A 23665-nucleotide genomic window follows, 5' to 3' on the forward strand; every position below is an offset into this window, starting at 1 on the left:
CAATTATGAAAAGACTAAACATGCACTGTAGCCAAAAAGAAATGACCTTCCAGATACATTAAGTCCTTGTGATCAGTTAGGTATTTAATTGATCACTGGTAATTCAGATATAACAACTCCGTAATGATTACGGAGGAGAAAGTAGATGCTGCCTTAAGTTTCTGAAGGCTCTTAAATCTAAAGGGCTGGATCGTGTTATTATTTTGAAAGCAGTAAGTTTTTGTTCTTTTTTAGAACTTTAAAAAAGTGGCTTTTAGCATGTAAGAACTACTATGCAGCAAGGCAGTGAAGGACAATGTTTCAGAATCATGGGAATTATCTTCTGATACAAAGTGCATTTCTCAAAATTATACAAGCTCCAAAGGGAAAAATTAAAGATGTTAAATCAAGACTTTAAAACCGCCACAGAATTAAGGCTGCAACAAATTCATTTTGTGATACTGGTCCAATGGCTTAAGTCCAGTTTTACAACCAGCTGCTAGCTGGCTGCTTTTTACTTCCTGGACTCCTGGACTTGGGAACCTACGCTGTTGTGCTGCATAAAGCTGGCACACAAGATGAAGAAAGATGTGAGCTTCCTTCTGAGATGTCCTGTCTCCTGGGCACTGGTGGAATAGTTCCTTCCTTCTAGCCAGAATTCCAGCTTTCCACATCAGGACACTTTCAAACCTAGTTTGCCCAGTCTGAAAAACTATCTATAATACGGCAATGGACTGCAATCAAAAAAACAAAAAACAAACAAACAAAAAAAGTTTTCTGTTCCAGGCAATGTCTACAGTGGGAACTGTGCTTCCCATCTCAGCTGTCTCCTTTTGCATGCAGGTGACAGCAGCAGAGACTGCTCCTACCTCTGCATTGGACTATCAGCATCAGAGGAGGCAGCAAAATTTCCTGCCTGAAGAACTGTTTCCCAGGTGGAGGGAATTCCCTGTTGGGGAGGGGCGGCACTTGGAAGCAGCTGAAATGCTCATATTTAAGGAAAAACACAAAAATAATAAAAAAACTCCCAACACCTGGTGTGCATACACATACTCATGCACACACATGCTCCACAACAGTTTGTCAGGGTTTTAGCTAAAAATGGGGATAACGCAGGAGAAGCAAATAGCACATGCATATATTTATGATCAACTTTTAAAAAATTATCAAGAAGCTTAAGGGCATGACTCCACGCTAATGTATTTGCAGATAGCTTGTTTACTTATCATCATATGCTGGCACCCTCGTGTCATACACCATACCATCTGCATAAACAAGCCATACATTCAAATATGAGCACTGTGCAAATGCTTTCAACAATAGACATTGCAAATAGAAAGAAGGGAGATTTCTTTTGCACATTTTAATGTAAAGGTTTTAGTTTACAAAATATTTCTATAAGGTTTGGCACCAACTGTTATGGAAGATGCGTGAAAAATCTGTTTTTCAGCACTGTTAGGAAAGTGTTGAGCAGCATACAATCTTTCTTGGCATTTGAGACTCCTTATCTGTCACGCACATCTTGGCTCTGTCACGTAAATGGGATCACACCACAGGAGAGCACAGTTGGTGCTGAAGACCAGATATGCACACCATATGCATTTCAAGTTTTTTGTTTGAAGTGATCGGGGTGGGGAGGTCTGCTCACTTTGGCTAACACCCATTAGCAACCAAGGCACAGCAGACCTGCTCCTGAAAGCAGTCCCAGCTGTTTTTCACCCAAAAGAAATCCAGCACGTGCACTCCAGGACGGGTTCCTGGCTCTAAGCAAAGCCCTGCAGCTGGAGGTGAGTGGGAGACCTTGCTTCAGAAATGCACTACTGACCCAAATGAAAACACTGATGTGGTCACACCTCCAGCACGTTCCTGCCACGAGGTGCAACTCCAGTCTTCCTCACAGGAAGCACCTTTAGCACCGTCCCAAGATGAAGGCAAGAAAGATGCTTCAGGAGCAATGCTTTAGTAGTGATGTGTACCCAACAAGGCAAATGCTGCAGCTAGCCAGAAATCGTTCATAATGATTAATTTTCAAGGTGGTGTCAAAACAATTTAAACAAACCCCCAGCCACTGGCAAAGCAAATGAGCCTTCCTGTAGAAGCTACTTCTTTGCTTCCCAAGGAGCAAGAGTTGAAAGGTCTGGCATTACAGTGCCAAATTCAGGGCTTAAAATGAAGTGCTGTGGGGAGGTGCGGATCTCTGGCAGCTCCGCTGCCTTCCTGGAGGTCAGCACCTTTGAAAACCACCACGTCTGGGAATGCTGATGTCTGCCTTCAGGCAGCCAACCTGAAAAATTCTCCAAGAAATTTCTGTGTATCTATTTTTATTCCTTTAATAATTCGCCTTGAACTGGTGCCAAAGATGTGTTTGTTACAGAAAGAATTGCGTGAAGCGGCGGAAAAGCTGCAAATTAACACCACTGAGAATGCACACAGTAGGAAGAGATTCAGATTACTAGGAAAGGAAGAAAAGTCCCCCAAATACATTTTAGATCTGGAAACACCCTGAAAACAAATGACTAGAACAAAGAGAAAGAGGGGGGGATGTCAGCAATATTTTAAGAACAGGACAAAGCTGAGCATCAAGCATTACAAAAAGCAGCTATTAGCTCTACATTAAGAACATCTAAAGAAAAACCAACAGACCATTAACTAAAAAGGCAAACTATCTCCACCATGATTTAAATAAAATCAATCCAGAAGGAAGCGCTAACAGCCTTCTCTCCACTTTTTCATCTATGAGATGAAATCTTAAAAAGTTGATTGAAAAGAAAGAAAAACAGATTTAATAAGTATCCTAACCTTATCCAAAAAGCGTTACTTATGATCCTCAGACAGAGGAAGGCATTTTCCTGTAGTACATTATTCTTAATCTCTGGTATCATCTGCTGAGAGCTGTCATCTTTCTGGAGACATTTTTCAAGAAGATTTGAACCTAAGTCTAAGATGCCACAGTACTACAAAGCAGCTGACCATGGCTTCTGTGGTGGTAGCAGAGATACTGGTACCTCCACCTCCACCTAACTCCAGCTGGAAACTCCGTGCCTGGTTACCAGTGGATGTCATCCATCATAGGGTCACCAGGACACACTGTGCATGTAACTTTACCTTTGTTTTCCCCTTTGTAGAAATGGTTACTTGGTACACTAAGACGCTGCAATGAATAATTCATTAGCATTTTCACACCACTCAGAAGTCACTTTGTAGATTAGTGCTAAATATATCCAAGTATGTTTATCAAATACTACTATTCTCATTTAATTGCACCTACATTACATCTGTTTGTGCTTCAGACCACTTACGAGTTGACAGTCTTTGAAAGTTATCTCTAATATAGGACTATGCTATGTGACCAGTTGTAACACGTAACGTGTGTTACTATTCTCAACTGACTGGAGAGTGAATACATGCAAGTGAACACATAAAGCATATCTGCTCACACCAAATGTTCATTTACCGTCTCCTCAAGAGTTTAACATTGGACAGGAACAAATGCAGGCACTCAGTGTGTGCCAACTGATTTATTTCTGTACTGAAATATAGTTTTGATTACTCTTGATTTCCACCTTAGTGAGAAAAATTTACAAAATCTGAATAACAAACTTGTTTTTTATTTAAAAGCATGATTCTCTTCTGTGGAAATTAGCATCAGGCCTCTAATCTAAAAAGGAAAGATCCTGTCAAAATACTACAGTTTTAACAGTCAGGAAAACAACAAAACTCAGCATGAACAGAATAAAACATAACTATTCAAAAACCCTAACTACAAAAGCTATTTTTAATGACAAATGTAGTTAAGTGCAATATTTACAATGCATGACATTTTCACAGTAATAAAACAAATGCCTATTATTCTTCCATTATTATGTTAATTGAATTCATCAAATAGGTCTACTTACATTCATTTTATTAGGACCTAGCTTAAAACTGTTAATATTACTTATTCTTACTAATATAGCAAATTACAGACAGAGGCCTTTGTATTCTATCTTAGGTAATTTTTTTAATTTATTTTTTTTAATCAAGTTTGTCTGCACTTGTAACTGTAGTGGTAGAATATAATGCCAGCTCCCAGCTGCAACAGTGAGTCACAGTATTGTTTGCATCCTGCATTTCAAGGGCAGCCCTTCTCCATGTATTAAATCCTCCAACCGTTCAGAGGCAGCTCGAACACCACCCCCACGCCCTGCTAAGCCCCTCCAGCAAGGGGGACAGGACACCCAGGAAACTCCTGTCATCACCCACTTCTGAAGTCCTGTCAGGGCTTTCCTCCTCCTGGGTTCCCCAAGTCCTGGGTTTTTCAGTCTCGTGGAGAGTTTAATCTGTCCCCACAGGGGCACAAGGACCCACTACACAAACATACAGGAAATGTTTCTATAGGTTGTTCTCTAGCACTCAAGCCAGATCCTGCAGAAGTTCTGTTTCACTGTAAGTGAATATATAAGTCTGTATGGCTGTGAAAAATCATACACAGAGACAACCTGATTTTACCATCACAGCCTGTGACAATAGCATAGAGATGGAATCTCCTTTCAGTGGGATGTTAATTTTCACGTTATACAATTGTACTTAAAACAGGAAACTTCTCAGACAATTTAGTTGCACAATTTGCCATAAAACTGCTCATGCTCCTACTGCAATTTTGCATATAAATTGGAAAATTGCATTTACAAATAAGCAATTGAGTAAACATCAGAAAGAAGCAGATATGCTAATTGTCCTTATTACCTCCAAAGCAATATAACATTATCATCATTAACATTAGAATTATTTTTTGTAAGTGTATGTGACTTCAGTGTAGAGCAAATGTTTGTGAGCAGCAGCAGAGCTACAAGTGGAACGTATATACCAACATATATGCCTCATCTGTCATATGTCTCTGATTAGATTCATGCCACTGACTAAATAAGATTAATGTGCACAAAGGACACAGCTGTCCTTCAACATGTATCCTACACTAGTCTCTTGAAATTCTGCAAATTAAAAATGCACATTTCTACAACTGCAGGGAGAATTTTTATAATACTTTCCCAAATACAATACCTTCAACGCCAGCTGTTCAGCAAGAAAGAGAGAGCAAAAAAATTCTGAATTTATAAAAGACTACTTTAATCACATCCTACCTTTTGAGGCAAAAAAAGTTTGAGAATGATATTAAATACTTCAAGTGTATTTCAAAGAGAGTATTTTTGAACAACAGAGAATACCTCTAAAAGCCCTTCTCCATAACACTATTTAATAAAAAAGCCAACTGCAGCACAGATGTGAGCATAAACACAATCTTAGCAGCAGCAGTAGTCATTGGGGGATCTCTTGTGTGCAGCAGAATTTGTAACCGAGTTACTTCTTAAGACACAGTACTAGCCACCTTTCTTTGGCTTTTCCAGAGGAAACAGGTCAAAACCCACTCTGGTGGTACTTGCAAACACATCATGTGCCTGAAAGGAACAATTTTACAGATATCTAGCGGGAAACTGACCATAAAGACTGCAACAGTTCAGTGTAAACCATCGACTTACCTGCCACAGATGCAAGTGTAGGAAGTGTGGCGCATGCCACCTCGAGCATAGCAGTAGTGCTGGAACAAGCTGCAAAGAAAGAAAGGTGGTAATTAATAATACATTCAAAACCACCAGAAGACAGGGAGAAAAGCAAGTCTTGCTTGAGTGCTGCTGTGTTGGTGCAAATCCTCAGCTCTGCGACGAGGCACTCTGCCCATTTCTGCTCAGCTGAACACTCAAATTCAGCCACATCCAGAGCTCAGCAGCCCTGCAGAGCATCACAGATTTCCACAAAGCCCATTAAGCAACTCCGCAGCAGAGACAAGGGGCTCAAGTGCAGCTCAGTAACTTCAAATGGCAAATTGCTTTCCTTAACAACTCAACACAGAAAGGGAAATTATTGCTGGCAAAAGGTCATTCATCTGACCATAGAACAAAAAAGGGATGGTAACAGTTAAATGCTGAAAGCTGGCCAAACTCTCCAAAGTGGAGTTGAGAAAACCATTTCTTGCTGTATTTCAGGTACACAACCACATCCATGACCTTTATTTTCAATCCTGCTGCCTTCAGTCTATGGCACGTAGACTCAGCAAAAGTGAAGTACAGCCAGAGCCTGCCAAGCAGGGCAAAGCTCTTCAGAACAATTTCAGCAGAAGTTATCTCATTTTTACTACCTCACTGATATCCTCTGCTGAAAGCTGCACTAAATATCCCTGTGTATGTGTGAAGCCTGAATTGCATCTGACCACGCTGTACACCCTCTTCCCCAGAGAAGCCAGCAGAGCTCTCCCATTACGTCAGGCCAGGTGCCTTCTGCTAGCATCACAGTCCATGCTGGAATGGATGGTCTCCTGTTTTCTTGCCTGTAGCACAACACAGAGAAAACATGAGACTATTCAATTCCAGATCGTGGTACCTAAATACCTCTATGACCTTCCCCTGCCCAAACATGGAAAAAAAATAAATTAACACACTCAATCCCAAGAACAAGAAAGAAGATAATGTGATAACACTAGGCCAAGTCCTCAACAACCTATAAAGAACATTACTACACAATATTGTCTGCTTTTGTGCGTGTGAGGGACAGGCAAAGGAAGGGAAGGGGAGAGCAGGCCCCTGCTCTCCCAACAGTACCCCTCTTGCACAGTCATCCTGCTGGAGGAGCTGTTTGGTCTTAAAAGCACTAAAACATTTTCATCTTTGCTGTCAAAGGTCCTTTCACATGAGGGCAGATGTGCCCAAAGCACAATTAATATAGGATTAGGTGCTTTAAGAGCTAAGCACATATCATGGATCCTTTTATTCTTTCTGAAATATGCTCTAATTACAATCCAATTCCCTTTAATACTGAATGAATTTCAAAAACTCATTTCTTGTAATACTGAAATCATTTCATTAACAGAGTGATAATGGTGCTATTCAAAGAATAGAGATGTGATTTTGTCCTTCTGCAGCAGCAATCCACAGAACACAATTCAAATCCTTTGAAGGATATTAAAGACATTACATGCTTGTAAATACAAACCAGATTTTAAAATTACACAAAATTACAATATTTAAAGAGGAACAAAACATAACATACAAATTAATCACACAAGGAAAAATAAAAGCTTACATTTAGAGACTTAGTAGGGAGACCCAGTTAACAAGACCTCTTTTCTGCTCAAAATGCTATAGTTTTACAAGGTAGAAATACTAATTTTGTACTCCTCCACAAAACAGCAATGGCAAAGAGTAGGTCAAATGACAGAGAAGCTAAGGAGAAACTGACATGGTGAGAGCACAGCAGAGGTATCACTAAATTTAGCTAATGAGATGTAGGTGATAAATTTTATTTGTTCCGACGCAGACATCTTTTTCACCAAATGGACATTCTGTATGGAAACAAAGTTACAGACTTGCTCTTCCCTAGAATACTTGCAGGCATGCCTGTAAGTACGACACTATGCACAAACATTTTGCAGAATAACATATTACACTGTTACGTATGTATAGTTACATTTTAGGAAGTAACTCTCAGTGTATTTTATAGACCCTTTACCTTAAATGTTTATATAAACTATCTCCGCTAGACAGCAACTTTCAGTAACCTTCTAAAGAGCTTTAAAAATGAAATAATGAATGTTGTAAATGTCTTTCCATCATCAGCAATGCAGGGATAGCAGGGTTTATTTTTCCATATGACAACTGATCACATATTCATGGTTGCAATTCATATGAAACTGTGCAGCCGAGTAATAGTATTCACCTTTTGCAGTACTCCCTGATTAGCAGTAAAAAGATGTAAATAAATTAAGACGTGCTTCATATAATCCAGCTGTTGCCTGAACTTTGTTTCTGTTTTCTGAAAAAGGAACCTGATTGTTTCATCAAACGTTATGGACTTTGTTTTAAGAGCAAGAAGTGAGCTTTTATGTGACTGAGCTGAAGATAGTACAGCTTTGCCAGGTAATGAGTTTTCCACTAGTAAAACTACTCACATCACTTTTTTGATTTCACTTTTTTGGGCTATGACTCATTGGAAATGTGTTCGTGCAGTTGGAAAAAAAAAAAAAAGTCCAACATTTCTATCAGAGACAGCCAACATCCTGGTATAACATGTCACAGGTAAGTGAAGGACTGCATATCCCTTTAATGGCAAACGTTGGCTTTTCACAACTGAAAAATGTATGTGTAGAATTACAGAAGCTATCAGTACTTTGTAGTTAAAATCCTGGTTCCACTGGAGTTAATGCAGATTCTGCCACTAGATTTCTTCACAACCAGGATTTCACTGTCTACACACTGCAAGAATCTTTATCCAAAAGTGCAATACAAAAGTATAAAGTCTGAAATAGTTGGATGGAATATCATTTAATCTGGCACTCCACATATATTGCAAATATCACATCTTGAACTTTGCCTGGTCTTTTTCATTGGAGGACACGTGTGTTTAGGCAGTTTTACATTGGTGCTTGATGCTTTGCTGTGGGTTTTTAATGCAACCAACACAGATATGAAAGTTAAGCACCTCTTTTTCTTCTTGCTTCACGGGTTTCAAAGCTGCCTGTCATGTTTTATGCAATATTTCCCTGGAGGGTGTATGTATTACTTATCATGCAGCCATTGGTATATATGCATGTAGATGTTACCTTTTAAATGCATACAACTTTGTTAGAGCTGGCATGTGTTTTGCATTGCTTTTGACAACTCTGGTTGGTTGTTGGATTTTTTTTTTAAAGTGCGGAGGTACATCCTGGGTTTGGTGCTTTTTCTTTTTGCCAAAAACATCAGCTTGTTTAACTGACTGACAGTATGTGAAGATTGAGGGTAGTTTTAAAAACCTCACTGCTTTTTCCATTAACTTAAGTAAGCAAGCATTGGCCACCATCAACTCAAGTAGACCTGACGTGTGCACGTGCACCCACCCTTGCAAATGTGCTGCTGCACAAGTGTTATCCCCACGGCTCTGTTGGGTCTTGACTAGCTTATTCACTATACTTACTTGAGAGAGAAGAAAACTCCGCTTTCAGAAATATCAGGTTAATCATAATTAGAAATAACAGAAAAAGTATATACTTGCTATTGAGATCTTATGGAGTACTGCATACATCCAAACAAAAATCCCAGAATTTTTAAAAAGCCTCAACTTCGAAACAGCCTAAAAAGCCATTAAAAAGCTATAGATAGTCTCTCTGGCAAACTCTAAGAACCACTCTGACAATGGTAGTTGTGTCTTATGATCATCTTTGGTCCAGTTTCTACTGCTATCTAATGCACACTAATAATTACAATCAGATCTGTGCTATGAATGTAAATTGAATCAAATAAAGTAGTTTAATTTCAACAGTTTTCCTAATTTAAGTGGATTTATGGAATAAAGGCACTTAAAGCAGGTGGGATAGAAACTATCTGTAATGACTCCCCTCACACTTCTTGGTTCTTTTCAGATCTTCCTCATCAGCAGAATACAATGTATCCATACACATTCAGCAGAGTGTGATTTTTATTTCTGAATAGAAGTAAAAAAGTAATCTCTTAATTTGAATCCTTGTCATCAGCTCTTCTTGAGTTATAACAAGTACTTATAAGATACCCACATTTTTTATTTCTCAGCTATTCATTCCCAAAACCAAGACACTTCCAGATCAAAAAGGTTCCATTTCTAAATAAAAATCCAATCGAGTATCTTGGCCTGTATCTAACAAAGCAGGTAAAAACTGTAATTACATAAAATGCAGAAGTATGAAGAAATGAAAGAGAGAGAGGGAACAAAAAGGGGCAAGAATATCTGAGAAAAAATGCTATTAAAAACTTAAGCCAAAGTTTCTATAACACTGCCTACACATTCCTCCTTGGCATCTTCTGACAGTCCCTCTACCCCAGTCCCGCAGCCTTAGCAAGTACAGTGAAGCACTGCAGAATGAGACATGCACATCACTTTGGGATGCAGGAACAGTAACTCATGCCAAGGTTTCTGATGAAGCAAAACCAAAACCACCAAATAACCCTGTACATTATTCCCAGACACCGGAGACACGTCAAGAACAACATCTCCTGGATACCAGTAGTTTGGGAACCAGATTTTTAGACCACGTTATCAGGGAGATCTGCTGTCAGGAATGCAACTTGCTTTGTGAAGTATACAATGTTCAGAACAGTCGAGGACACCCATGGGTCAATATTTCATTAGGTACTTATATTGAAAATAGATTTATTTTTTTTTTCCCCCACAATGGATCACTCACAGGTTTGAGGATGTTTTAGACCCACAATAATGTCCTCATGCACCTTTGACAAAGTTGCCTCCTGATAAAAAGGAACTTTCATACACTTCAAAAATAGTATTCTTTGAACGCATTCCTTGAGACTTGCCTTGAAATGCAAGCAGGTGGTTTTGAACTATAAATTGGAAACCACAGCAGCTTAAGGGAGTTCTGTATAGAACTTGGAGAATTTTCTGTAGGTTTGGGTTTTGTTTTTTTTTTTTTTTAACTACTACAGTTGGAAGACATAGGTGAATATCTGTTAGTTCTCTGTGCACTGAATTACTTTTGAATTGAAAAACTAGAATGTGCCCTTACGCTTTTCTATGGTCTAAATACAAGCATAGCCACAAGAGAGGCTAAAACCCAAAACTTTTTTTAAAGAATCCATGAAAAACCAAATTTTCTAAAGCTGATCCCTCTATACCAGGACTGAAAGCCATGGTTTTGATCATTTAGACATATAAATACCTTCACTTGAGAAAGCTATAAAACTCAAGTAACAGAATTGTTAAGCCACAGTAAATATAATTTGTCCATGTTATCTGAAGTATCTATACTTAGCATCAAACTAGGCTGGAAGAACCATGCACACAGGAAAGTGGAGGTGTCAGTAACAACCCATACTGACACAGAGGAGGTGTCAGTAACAACCCATCAGTGGATATGCAAGCAAGGTGAGCAATGCTCCCTTTAATCCCACACTAGACAGTGTGAGTTCTTAAATACAGAGCATTTTTCTTTGTTAATGAATTTACTTTGGTAATGTCATTTATTTTCCATGGGCAACCAGATGCTTTAAGGCTTAGTTTATCTAATCCTGTTTTCATTTAGTTCATAACACAACACTGCAGTATTGCCAAACACGTCTGAGGTTGTTTTAATACAAAAAAAGTCAGTACTTCATTGCAAAAGAGTGAAGAAAGAAAAGGAGTGGAGGTGAGTAGGAGAAATAATCCAGTTTACTATTAATGAAGAAACAGTGGATAACAAACTTGCACCAGAACAAGAAAATTAGCACTATGAGCAGATGAGCAAAGGTCTTTCTACACCTCAGAGACAATATTATTAAAGATTTACAAAGCAATGTTATTATTTAAGCGGCCTACATGACTGGAAATTGTTTAGAACAGAATTTAGCGCTCCATGAAAAACAGGGAAAAAAAATCTACTTCTATGCATTGACTTCTTAAACCTAATTGTTTACACTACTTCTAATGAAAATTCAAACCACTGGCTGGGTTATTCTGCATGCTCAGTAAGCTTCAGCAGCTCTGCTCCATATCAAGCAGAAGTACTGAAAGCAGCTATGCTTTGAAGCATCTCCGTTTAAAATTGTCCTAATTTGTATCACACATAAGCAGAAATGCTCTGTTGTTTTCTGAAAAATGTTGATCCTTCTGAATTCCAACATCTAGATTCTGCTGCCATTTTTGGTGTGCTTTCTTTAAGTTAATTTATATGCAGCAAATTCTAGTTAATAATAGGTTCCTAGAAGAGAAGAATGTTATTTGAGTTCAGCAGGGATAAAAGGGCTGTAACTTTAGCAAGCAAGTATGACATATGGAACTGGCAGCATATTAACGTGGCTACAGTGCAGAACATCTATTATGAAATAAGGAAAAGCTGTGTAGAAGCAACATAGAAGTGAGCGGTCCCACCTTTGTAATCAAAAATTCATGTTGGTATTTCTAAATGTGCTACTTTTATGTCCTAAAATGGATGACAAGCCAGAGCCCAGGGCAGGAACAGCGGTTAAGATTACCCCAAAATGCAGATATATTTTAAGAACACAGGATGATGAGATCAGAAGGAATGCCATTCCTTCAGGAAACAAAGTCCACCAAGGCAAAGCCATTTCACCAGCCATTAACGCTACCTGGAAACCAGAGACATGTTAAACAAAGTCCGTAAATAATACAAAACTCAGTGCTGTCACATGTCACACATGATTTGCAATGATTAAAGGCAATTGATAATCTCAGTTCAAAAAAGGGAGTTTAGGTGAGGGGTAATTAGCATTTTAATCGCATAATTGGGATCTATAAATTACCTGTCTTATGTAAAGAAGAACTGAAGAGGTTATATGACATTACCTATTGCATCTTTTTGGCTAAACTACACAGGTCAGTGAATTTAGAGAATCTGGAACTACATTTTCCTCACACACATAAATATATTTTCTTTTTGTTTTTTTAATTTCATGGCTGTCCTTGCATAACCACAGGTAACAATTCCACATAAAGTAAGTTCTCCCCCATCATTTTGCAAACCTAAAATTTGTGAATAATTTTTGGGACAGAACAAAAAACAACGTGACTCTAAGATACCGCAGTAGTTTAAGAATGCCTGTAGAATTACCTCCCCTTCTCCCACCTAGATAGATTGATCTAAGTTTCTTCTAACAGCTTGGTTTGAGTTTAAATCCCTTCTTTTTCCCTCCAGTATGAGGAAAGGGCAAGAGTTTTAACAGATGCAGTTTTAAAGCGCATATACCCGCTCTCACTTGATTCATCTTTCATCTAATTCTATGCTGGTGCAACATTTCTCTACCTCACTCTGAAAATTCATCAAATTAGCATTTTCACTGAAGTTTGGCTAACCCATTTAATTACCAACGTTCAAATGCAAACAATGATTATGTGAGTCTATAGCCTTATACTCAGCTGTTCCAGAAGCTTAGCAAGACAACTGAACAGGTACCCTAGAGATAGAACAGTTGCCAGAATGCTCTGTAAATACACCTTTTCAGTAAGTTAATCTTTAAATTAAAACTCAAGAAGCCTTTTAAGAAAGCCTTCAAGTATGGTTGTCAAATTATTATTTGCCTGAAACTTTTAGCTCTACTCAGAAAATTCAGCTATCGTTTGTCAAGAGTTGTTTGATTCATCTGCATAAACCCCGGCTGACTTATGGATTCAAATATTATGACTACTGAACTATTGAAATCCTCATTACAGTTACTGTTTCATAGCAATTAAGCTGATTAAGATATTCATAGTGCAAACCCGCAAAGATTTTAATGTTAATTCTGACAAACTTGCAAGTCAAGGTCTACCTCACTTTCTGGTTTTTTTTCATATGCAGAAGCTCAACCGTCAGGGAGCATGTGCTCTGCCAGCAGCGGAACATGCCCCATCCAGAGCTGCTACGGCTGCCAAGGGGCTGATACAGAGATTACAAACAAGGTTTACCCAAGGGATTGCATCAGAGCTCCAGAAGTCAAAGAACCACTATTAAGTAACAGACAGAAAAAGCACAAATAGTAGAAAAGATTGCCATCACAGATTCCAGCAATGATTAGACCACTACAAATAATTAAATGTCATTGATTTGAATAACTGTCCCTGCAGCTGACAGAGGTAACAGCCCCTGTGTGCAATCCTGGAGTCTACAGCAAGTCCAGCAGTCAGCCTTCAGCTGCCCTCCAGCTGGGTGGTTCCATCCTGGCATCAGGGATAACGCAGTCCTACAGCATGTGTGTTAAAGGAGGGAACCTGTTCGTCTTCTGCACTGTGATAACATCACCTTCTGCATGTTGCTTCATGTTCCTCCCTGCCTGCCACTCTGGCACTTCCCACCTGTTGTATTTAGGTAGCTAACAGAGCAGTGGGATGTCCTCCTGCACAGCAATATGAAAGCTATAAAACCTCGAATCCAGGATTTATTTTCATCCACTTTCTTACAGCTGAAGGATTTTAAAGCGATTTTCTAATCTTCACCAAATACATAAACGACAAACAGATCCCACTGCCACACTACAAAACAACGATCATTAAGAAGTCTCCGTTTTATTTCTTCACCAATTCTAAAGTCCACTTGGAGTCACGTCCATTACTAAGAAGGCAGAATTAAGGTCTGCACTGGTCTAAATTTCATACTTAATCTAATATTACGGAAAGAGATGGCATGATTTTTTTATTAGACTCACTACTCCATTTCCAGCTCTAATAATTCTAGATCTCAACTGGCATATTTTAAATTAAATTTTTTGTAGTTTAAACCTATTTATCAACAGCTAATTAATGAGGTCTAAATCCTTTGATGACAGAATGATTAAACTGCATTTTAACTAATCCATCTTTAATTAAAATGCTGCCAGCAAACCATTTCTGGATGTGTAAAAAGGACACATTTATAGATGCTCACTCTTTAACTATGCATTATGTAAAGCCAATAATTAGAAGAACTCATGATTTCAATTATATTTTAATTGCCATTACATATAAAACATGCTTTAATAGATGTAATGCAATACATTTTCTTTCTTTACAACTCACTAATCATTCCTATTGGGGTGACAACCAAATAAAAGGTTTAATGTATGCGCTAGTACAGGAATCTTGTTTTAGCTTTGAGCCAATTCTCTCTCCATTTCTTCTTTGCAGCAGAAAGGTGCTTAATTATCTCCAAACCTAAACCACAAATGAATCCCTATAAATCCCTGTTAAAACTCTAAAAGGAGATCAGCGGTAACTGACCATAATAAAGAGAAATGCTTTATTCTTATTATTACACTTTGATATCTTTTAGTTTCTTCAGCTCAAACCACAAGGCTCCTAAAAAACTTGCTAGTTAAGGGAAAAAAAAAATAAAAGGTGACATCTGTACAGTTTTTCCTACTTCTTCCTTTTTTAGGAAACAAGATGAGCCCAGAGATGCTTTAATTATTGCAGAAGCCATCCATTTTCATTTATTTAGGATACCCGTTTGCCTTCGTCTGGGAGGGGAGGGTGGTAGATGAACAAATGTGATGATTGTGGCCAACTCATTATCTGCATTAATAGGAGGTTGACGCAAATATGGAAGTGATGGAAGTTTAACTGTTCTTTACTACGGTTAAGTCAGTTTTCAATGCAAACATGGAACAAATTGTTTCTTTCTGAATCACAGGGAGTATAGATAGCTGGTTGTGAACACTCGATATCCTGTAGCAATTCAACCTTTAAAACTGCATGTTATTACAATAGATTTTTTTGCTGAGACAACCTAAAATGTGATAAATTACAGTTATTAAATATGTTTCTAAACTCTGCATGTTCCCATTCATTACACAACACAGTAAATTCAGTCTTAGGGTTTCACTGCTTTCAGTGATCTGAATCTGACATGAGGAAACTAATAAGGTTATAGAAGAAGCCTGTTTAATTTACCCATTAAACTGTATTTTACAAATATTCAAAAAGGTGTATTACGCTATTTCTACTGACTCATATATGTTAAATTTAATTTTCATTATCTGATTTCTACTTTTTGGATATATTGGGTATGAAACTGCTGGTATTTCAGTTTATATCAAGTCTTCTCTAAAACATATTTAGCACTTAACACACACTGATAGTTAAGATGCTTTCACATCACTGGCACCTATGATGAAGTCACCGAACACACACATGGATACCAAAACATCCACACAACAAGACTTAAACTGCTGCAAAGTTTGATTTACATACTCTCCTCTCATTTCCCTTTTCATCTACTCCTGCTTATAGAGCAAGCTCTTGGGGGCAGGAAATATATTTTACTACCTTATAACGTGCACTGTCCATTTATATTCTGATTCAATAACAAGAACAGCAGCTTATTATGAAGAGCATACGAACTCTATCTCCTCAAGAGAGTGTATCTGAAAGGTCATTGTGAATATTTAGGTATTCATACTTAACAGACATCAAGAACAAATGCTGATGTGGCAAGATGCTTTATCAAGGTTTATCGAGAACACTCCTTACTTTTTAAAAGATTACAGTAGATCTACCTGGTTGAAAAAAACCCCCACTCTTAAATTTATTATGTATGGCACCCAATTGCTATTCCACCATGTCAGGAATCCTGTAGTGCCAATGCAAGTGACAAGCAGTCAAATGAGAATGTATCTCCTTGCATCACCCATCCCCCCAACCAGGTTACTGTTTTTACTGTCTCTTATTGTGTCTCTTCATATGAGGCCAAGGACAAATATGTTTAAGGACTGCATACCCATTAATATTAAATGAAAAGAAATATTCCAGAAGAAACAACATTTTAGCTGTTAGAAGTGCTGGGGAAGGACAGTAATAAGGCCAGTACCAGGAATAACATTATGATAGAAGCTAATCAGACATGTACTGACGGCTTGTCCTACTTTCAATTTAATTTACTGGTTTATTTAAATGCTAACTATAGTTACTGCTTTTGTTTTAAGATGGCACTATGGCCAATAAATGCTATGATATCCTTCTCTGTCCACAGAGACTTTCTACCAAAGCAAGGACACAGCACACAAATGCCAGCTGCCTACCTGTTTTCATGTACGAGTCCAGTACACCACAGTAATGTGGAAAGGGATAACGTTTTCTTGGGAGATACTTTTTTGGAAGAGCTCATGGCAGACAATTTTACACCCCAGAAGGCAGAACCCTGCAACCTCACCTGGATCTCCCACATGCCTTCTTAAGTAATGCAGTGCATTTCTGCTTCCCTGGTGGAGAACATTAAACTACATATAGAAAACCTGCTGAAGTATTTCAGAATCATCTAGTCAGTTCCAGAACACTATGAAACTTTTCTTAAAATTGCATTTTCCCTGCCCCCAGAAGCCTAGAGTAAGATGGTGTGTTTGCCTGGGTCTGCTCCAACATACTGTATCATCAAAAGGAAAGAAAAGTTTTCCTGGCTTGTGCAAATAAGTGACAGGTCAGAGATGTCCTTCTCTAATCTTTCTGACCATGTTTCAAGAGTTCTGCTCATATAAAACGAGTGAATAGCTGCCCAGAGGACTACACCATTTACCACAAATTACTTCTTTATGGAAGAATCAATTTTACAGTCTCCCGAATTTCAAACACTTGCCTCTTCAATCCAATGGAATTACTCTTTTGAGAGCCAAGCCAGAGATAGATGACTCCAAAGATCTACTCTTGGGGCTAGGAACTATCTGTTATAAAAATCTAGAGAGGACTTATAAGTCTTTGAAAAAGACTCCAAGTAAAGAAAACATGTATCAACACTTTAACATCATACGGCTAAAAGTGTCCATATTAATTGGTTGAGTCTCCAACAATCCTCTGTCCCAACAGACCAGAAAGCTAAATTCAAGACAATCTAACACAACAGAACCAGAACGCATTTTCAAGAGACAGAAGAGGATATGCTCCCCTGCACACAGTCCTGAAAACTCCAACGTGTGCGATTTTCTGCTCATGCAGGGCAAGTTTTGCAAAGGTGAACTTGTGAAAATAAATCTTTAAAAACATGTTAACTAGCTTCATCTCCCAAGATGACAATATGCAACTTTCAAAACAAATATCATTGCAAGACACGGGTTACAAAATGAAATGCGTTCAGCAGAGATGATTCCAACAGCTCTCAAGCTCTTGCAGGCTCAAGAAGAAATCCGTAACACTGAGTGTGGTTCTTCTGCAGTCTACACTGCACGGTACAAATCATCATTCAGGTGAAAGGGAAGGGGAAAATACACCCTCAACAGAACTTTCAACAATTCAAGCTGTCATGCATGGCTTGACAAATCCACTTGCCTGCTCATAACTGACACAAAGAAAATTGTCCAGCTCTGTGCTCATCAGTTTCTGTAGTTCTACTGCTTTTATTAGAAAGAATTAAAACCATAAGGATTAGAAAGATGATATCAAAGAACTATAAATGAGCCTAATATTTCACTGCATGCTTAAAACTGTGAGGATGTTTTGGTTACTCTGCTCCTGGCACTGCTGAGCCTCCACTAGCTGCAAATAAAAGAATTCCAGTAGTTGGCCAACAATATAAATTTTACATCTGTCAAAAAAAATTAAAGGAAAAGTTTTGTCCTGATGCTGCATATATATACTTACGGCTTGAAACTGCTCATGTCAAGATATGAAACTGCGTAGCAAAGCCCTATCTGTCAGGAGGCACAGTAATGCTCTTGCACCAAAATGACATCATCTGTTCTCTCTATACATAAGATTTGTTACCCACCAACCATGCCTCCTTCTCCCTACAGGAAGATGAAGGCACACAGAAAAACAGGACAATATGCAGAGGCATCACCTGCAGGACCAACAGCTCCCAGACTAACAAAAGGTCTTCTGTGCTTCCTGCTGATGTAGATGAACAAGCAAACACATCCCTGAAGGCAGTGGAAAGAGATATACATAGTCACACTGCCTTAAATCAGAGTCTAATGCCACATCGAAGCAGCAGTGGACAGATCTACAGAAATTCTCAACACATTTCTTGCCTTCAAAGATCTCTGCAACAGGGATGTGAGTAGTTCCAACAGACAGTCCAGGATGCCTAAAAGACCCAGGCACTAGTTCTACCATGAATATAGAAAGTGTTTAAAATACTTCTGTATTCAGCTGGCACGTACCTTTTCACTAGTACGTTATACCTTTCATCTCCCTCTGGAGATGCCACTTCCACTGGATTCAGTAAACTTGTGAGATATAAACAGAAACATGGGCTTTATTTGCCATTCCTCACTGACAAAGCAAGTATCAAGCAACATTGGTGCTGAAACTCCATAAGCAGGCTATAGGAGCAGCCACTCTTACCATCAGATTTGACAGGTCTCCACAAACACAAGGCAAAAAGATGTGGCTCATGCCCCAAGTGCCAGACAGAGGACCAAGACCTCGTGGGATGTTAGAAGACACGGCACATCAGGGATCAGCGAGGGCTGCTGAATTCTCTGAATTCAGGGTAAAGCTCAGGAAACATTGACCACTGGTTCACTCAGACACATGTGTTTTTTTACACTTAACTTACCCAAGTCCTTACTTAAAAAAGTCTTTATCAAAATAAGCTGGTTTTCCATTTATAAAAGCTGATCTTGTAAACAGGCAGAATTCACCATTTCCCTTGTTTGTGGTTTATATCTTACCTATGTATCTCAGTTTCTATTCAAGTTTGGCTTCACTGTACAGCCACTAAACATGTGGGGGCTTTTCCTTTAGGCACCCAAGTAGCCCCAGCAGTACCTCTACACTCTTTAAAGCAGGGGTCCTCAAACTTTTTAAACAAGGGCCGGCACGTAGATGAAGTGGCAGGAGGTCATCTGCGGCTGCTTGGTTCCCCCCCTCCCAACCCCCGGCGGGGGGGTGGGGTGGGGGAGTGGGGGTGCGGCAGGGGTGTCTGTAAATACCGGGGGCCGGATTGAGGACCCTGCTTTAAAGAATTGCCTGTATTTACCAAAAAGGCTACTCTTGGATAATTCAGTGTGTATCCATGCTTATTTCTCAAGGAAAAACTGCTCCTTGCCATCTCTTCCCAAATGGAGCTGACATTAGAAGACCTCAGCTGTGATTTTCTACAAAGACACAGAAGTGCCATAGAGAGAGATTTAAAAAACATTACCTTGGACTGGATTCAATCCCCTTGAGGTAATTAAGCCTTTGTTCTCATGTATATCTAAAAATCTCATTAACTGTTTCTGAGAGTTTCACTACACAGAGGACATGTTCAGTTGTTTGTGAACTCTCATGGCTAAATTATTTCCAGATCACAAGTCCTGTATTCTCCAGCTTTCACCTAAATTCCTTCTTCCTAAGCTTATGACCTCCTCTTGTCTGTATTAAATAAAATAAAATTAATAAGCTCAGGTGATCAAATGATCCAGATCTTAAAGCTCAACCTTCCCATCATTTTGATGGCCTACTAATGCTTAAAGTTCTACATCTATATGATTTATTGGAATCTAGAAATTGCTTCCAAGAGGTCAAATACCATCAGATTTAATATCACCTCCTTTTTAACCCCACTTGTAAAAAAGAACAAGTGTTAGAAGATGATTTGTTTCTGACAAATACTTCTGTCAGTTAGCCAGGTTTTAACCCATTTAATGTGTACCCTATTAATACTGTACACAACTAATCAGAATGTTGTGTGATAAGAAGTCAAATGCATTACTGAAGGCTAAATATATTACAGCCATGGAGTTAACTTTATCAGCCAAACAATCTAATGTAAAAAATTAAATCCAGGTTTCTTTAATAAGACAACCTTCATAACACCATATTAACTCTGATTAAATACTTGTCCTCCACTACTGGAGCCTCGTATCAGCACAGTCATAGTAGCCAGCCGGGCATCTCCCATCAGGAACCCAGCCGGGCATCTCCCATCAGGAACCCAGGCTGCACCTACTGGTTGTTCCCTTTCTTCCTGCCCCAAGCATAAACCAGAACTAGATGATCTGCTAAAATTTAAATCACTTTTTAGATCTTCTATGTTGTTGCACACATATATTGATATTAAAATAGTTACGAAACAGTAACAGCAAACAAAGATCATTCATTTTCTCAAGAAATGAACGTACAGTTTCTCACTTTTAATACTACATCCACTGGAGAAGAAATGGAAATGTTAAATGAGATTAGTCTACGAAACAGAAGCGTTAAATGAGATAATTGACATCATGGATTCATTTAATAATGAAATGATTTTTATATTGAAGAAAATAAATGTGACATATTAAAGCAATTGATAGCTAAAAAGCTAATTTTAATTCTTCATTTTTCAAGTACATTTTAAGCTGAATTTTTTAAAGGACTACTTATGTAACTAGAGATATCAGTTGGCTGGTAATTCCACCAAATGAATGACTTTTCCCCTTCCTTTTGGAGCTCAGTTACTTTTATTTGTCCCCAAGTATTCAGCAGAAACCAGTTACATCAACAAAAAAATGTCAATTTTGATCTGCCTCATGAGATGCAACAACTCCAGATAGATTTTTCAGTCAGAAGACAGTGTGACTAGAACAGCTATTATTAACGACCATTAGAGAGAGTGGCAGGACCAGAAGACAGCTCTCTGGATTTAGGCTGGATTAAGCGGATACTGTACGCAGACAGACCTTCAAGCACTGTAAATAACTTTAAAACTCTATATTGTGGTTGAACTCTCCCTGCTGTCAGAATTGGTTAGGTCACATCATATGAGATAGTTTACAGCAAAGTGACAAGCACTTCGCTGAATGGCAAACTGCATATGGCTTATCATAATAAATTAAAATTACTTAATACAGGTACTTGAGGAAAGGTCTACAAGAATGTGTGAGGTAAAGGAGACTGACATAGAACTAATCAGAAAATCACTATAGGAAAGAAGAAAATAGAGCAGCTTCGCTAGAGGTATCCCTGGCTTTTAAATAACATTTTCAGCTTCTCCCCTGCGCTATCAAATCATTCTTTGGTTTTATGCCATCAGTACTTAAAATGGACTATTTGAATAGAAATAATTTTTAGCTGGGCAGATGCTGAAGTTTCATGACAGATAAAGCATCATGGGTAAATACCCAGTTTTCATGAGCCAAGGACATCGGTATTTTTCATATTAAGAAAGGAATCAAAGCAAACCTTTGCAACTAAGATGTTACACAGTGTTACACTGTTTAACAAAATGCATAGTCATCATGATAGCACTTCCCTCTTCCTTTCACACTTGTTTCATTTTGTTTCTGCCATATTTGCCACCATCCACCTCAAAAAAAACCACAAAACCAAACCAAACTCAATTCCATGATATAGAATAATGTAAAACTCAAAAAGGACTCCAAACCCAAATAAATTTAACCCAGAAAAGCCATTGGAGAAGGGCTCAAGTGATCACCGAAATGCTGCCGTTTCTTCTTTATTATTAATATGTTCTAAGTCCCCCTTATTGCTCTCTGAAGCTCCACATTTCTATTCTGTAGCACTGCAGCATTCGTAATAGAAGAAACAATGGGCAAATCACTTTTACTCAAGTATTTTTGGCTTTTTTATGATAATCACCTCTACAAACTTCAAGAGAGACTTGAAGCAGCAAACTTTATGCAGTGTTCTCCTAGTGCCAGAATCCTGCCTGGGCCAAAAGGCAGGAGCGGTTCTTCCTGAGGACCTGCCTTTGCCCCCGAGTCGCCCCACACTCACCCCACCAAACTGGTGACCTGTGTGGTGAACCTATGCTGTTGCTTGCTGGTTTCTTTAACATGATACTAGGGAAGAGGACAGCAAGCAGACTGCACAAACTCCTGCCACTCCTTTTCAACAGGAGCATCTCTTTGTGCCCCGCCTGGGTTATTAGTAAGGCTTTTAGACAATGGCTAGAACATTGCAGAAAACATCTAAATATTTTGGAAATTGAAGCCCGCATCTGCCAAATACTAAAGCACTGATCATACTCTATGCAAAAACATATAGTTGCCTTTAAAAGCTTAAATTCTACTGAAAAGGCACTATAGAAGTGGGACTACAGCACTTTTCAAAATTGAAACCAAGGTTTTTCCTTACATTAGCAGCAGCTCCTTTGATAATCTAAGCTGAAAGGAATCCAATATATTTTTCACTCTCTAGCCTTACTTTTAATTCCCTGTTAGCTTGGGTAACGAAAACAGATGAATCCATTTCACTTGCAGCTTCTTGTGTACCAGGTGAGCTTGCCAGCCCCCAACACAGCCCAAGCCTGCCTTTGGGAAAGCACAGCTCCTCCGGCAAGCGAATTGGATTATTTCTACCAGTCTTCATTAGAACAGATGGGAAAGGAGAGGCTTAGGGATAACGTTTAACAATTGCAGTGGCTCTGTGGGAAGAATACAGATGTTTAATTTCTCTTTTCGAAATTCTAATAATCACAACTGAAAACGGACACCTTTGATAAAATGCATACAATATGGAAATAAACTACAGTTCTCCAATCTATTTTGTTTACTTTCCTTTAAAATAATCAATGCAATAAAAGCTCTTTAAATTGCTACAAGTCATCTTTCCCAAGTGTACGATCATTCAGATTTTCATCTTCTTGATCACAGCTAGTCAAAACAAGACCAAGATGTACAAAGCTCACCTGCAGCTAAAAGAAAAAGTGAAATTTTTTCCTTTGTACTACTGTTTTTATAATACATTTTACCATATTTCTTGAGTGAGTTTTCTACATTGTCTTGAAAAACTCCTTTATAAATACTCCAAGCTTTTTGAGAATAAGTTTCACCTATTCATTCCAGCTGCTTCCAGTACTTGCAGCTATTACCACACTAGCGCAAACAGCAATTTAGAGACTACGCAGACTCATGTTCCTACTCCATCATTTACCAGCAGTTTAATTTTGTTCTCCTTATATTCTCTAACCGTGTTAAGAATCTTTAAAAACAAGTCTACCGCTCCTTTAATTAGTAATTTCCTGAGTTGTATTCTGCTTTTATTTCACCTCTTAATGACAAAGAACAAAAAACCCCACCTTGTAATAAAAGCAAATATGATTAGCTTAACAGAAAACTGGAATTCAACCTTAATATACTGAATGAGCATAACTGCAGAAGCTGTATATTGCATTTGAAAGGGAAACGGGGCTTAAGGGTGGTTTTTGGGGCACGTTTTAAGTATTATCAGAGAGGAGCAAGAGATCCAGCCGAGGCTGGCCATTTGCTGTTATAGGTACCTTACAGAGAATTGGAGCTTCTGCTCTGTTTCCAGAGAAAAGAGAAAT

At 38.5% G+C, this 23665-nt stretch overlaps 1 protein-coding gene across 1 annotated transcript in view; it reads right to left on the reverse strand.

Annotated features, from left to right (window-relative positions):
- The window catches only part of PEPD (peptidase D), a 141359-nt gene that overhangs the window by 56912 nt on the left and 60782 nt on the right, over positions 1 to 23665 (reverse strand). Inside the window, exon 10 of the mRNA XM_055726401.1 lies at positions 5496 to 5564. Coding sequence (XP_055582376.1) covers positions 5496 to 5564 — 69 coding nt within the window. The remainder of the gene's footprint in view (positions 1 to 5495; positions 5565 to 23665) is intronic.

The sequence above is a fragment of the Falco cherrug genome, chromosome 14 (assembly GCF_023634085.1).
Source record: "Falco cherrug isolate bFalChe1 chromosome 14, bFalChe1.pri, whole genome shotgun sequence".
Taxonomy (NCBI): Eukaryota; Metazoa; Chordata; class Aves; order Falconiformes; family Falconidae; genus Falco; species Falco cherrug.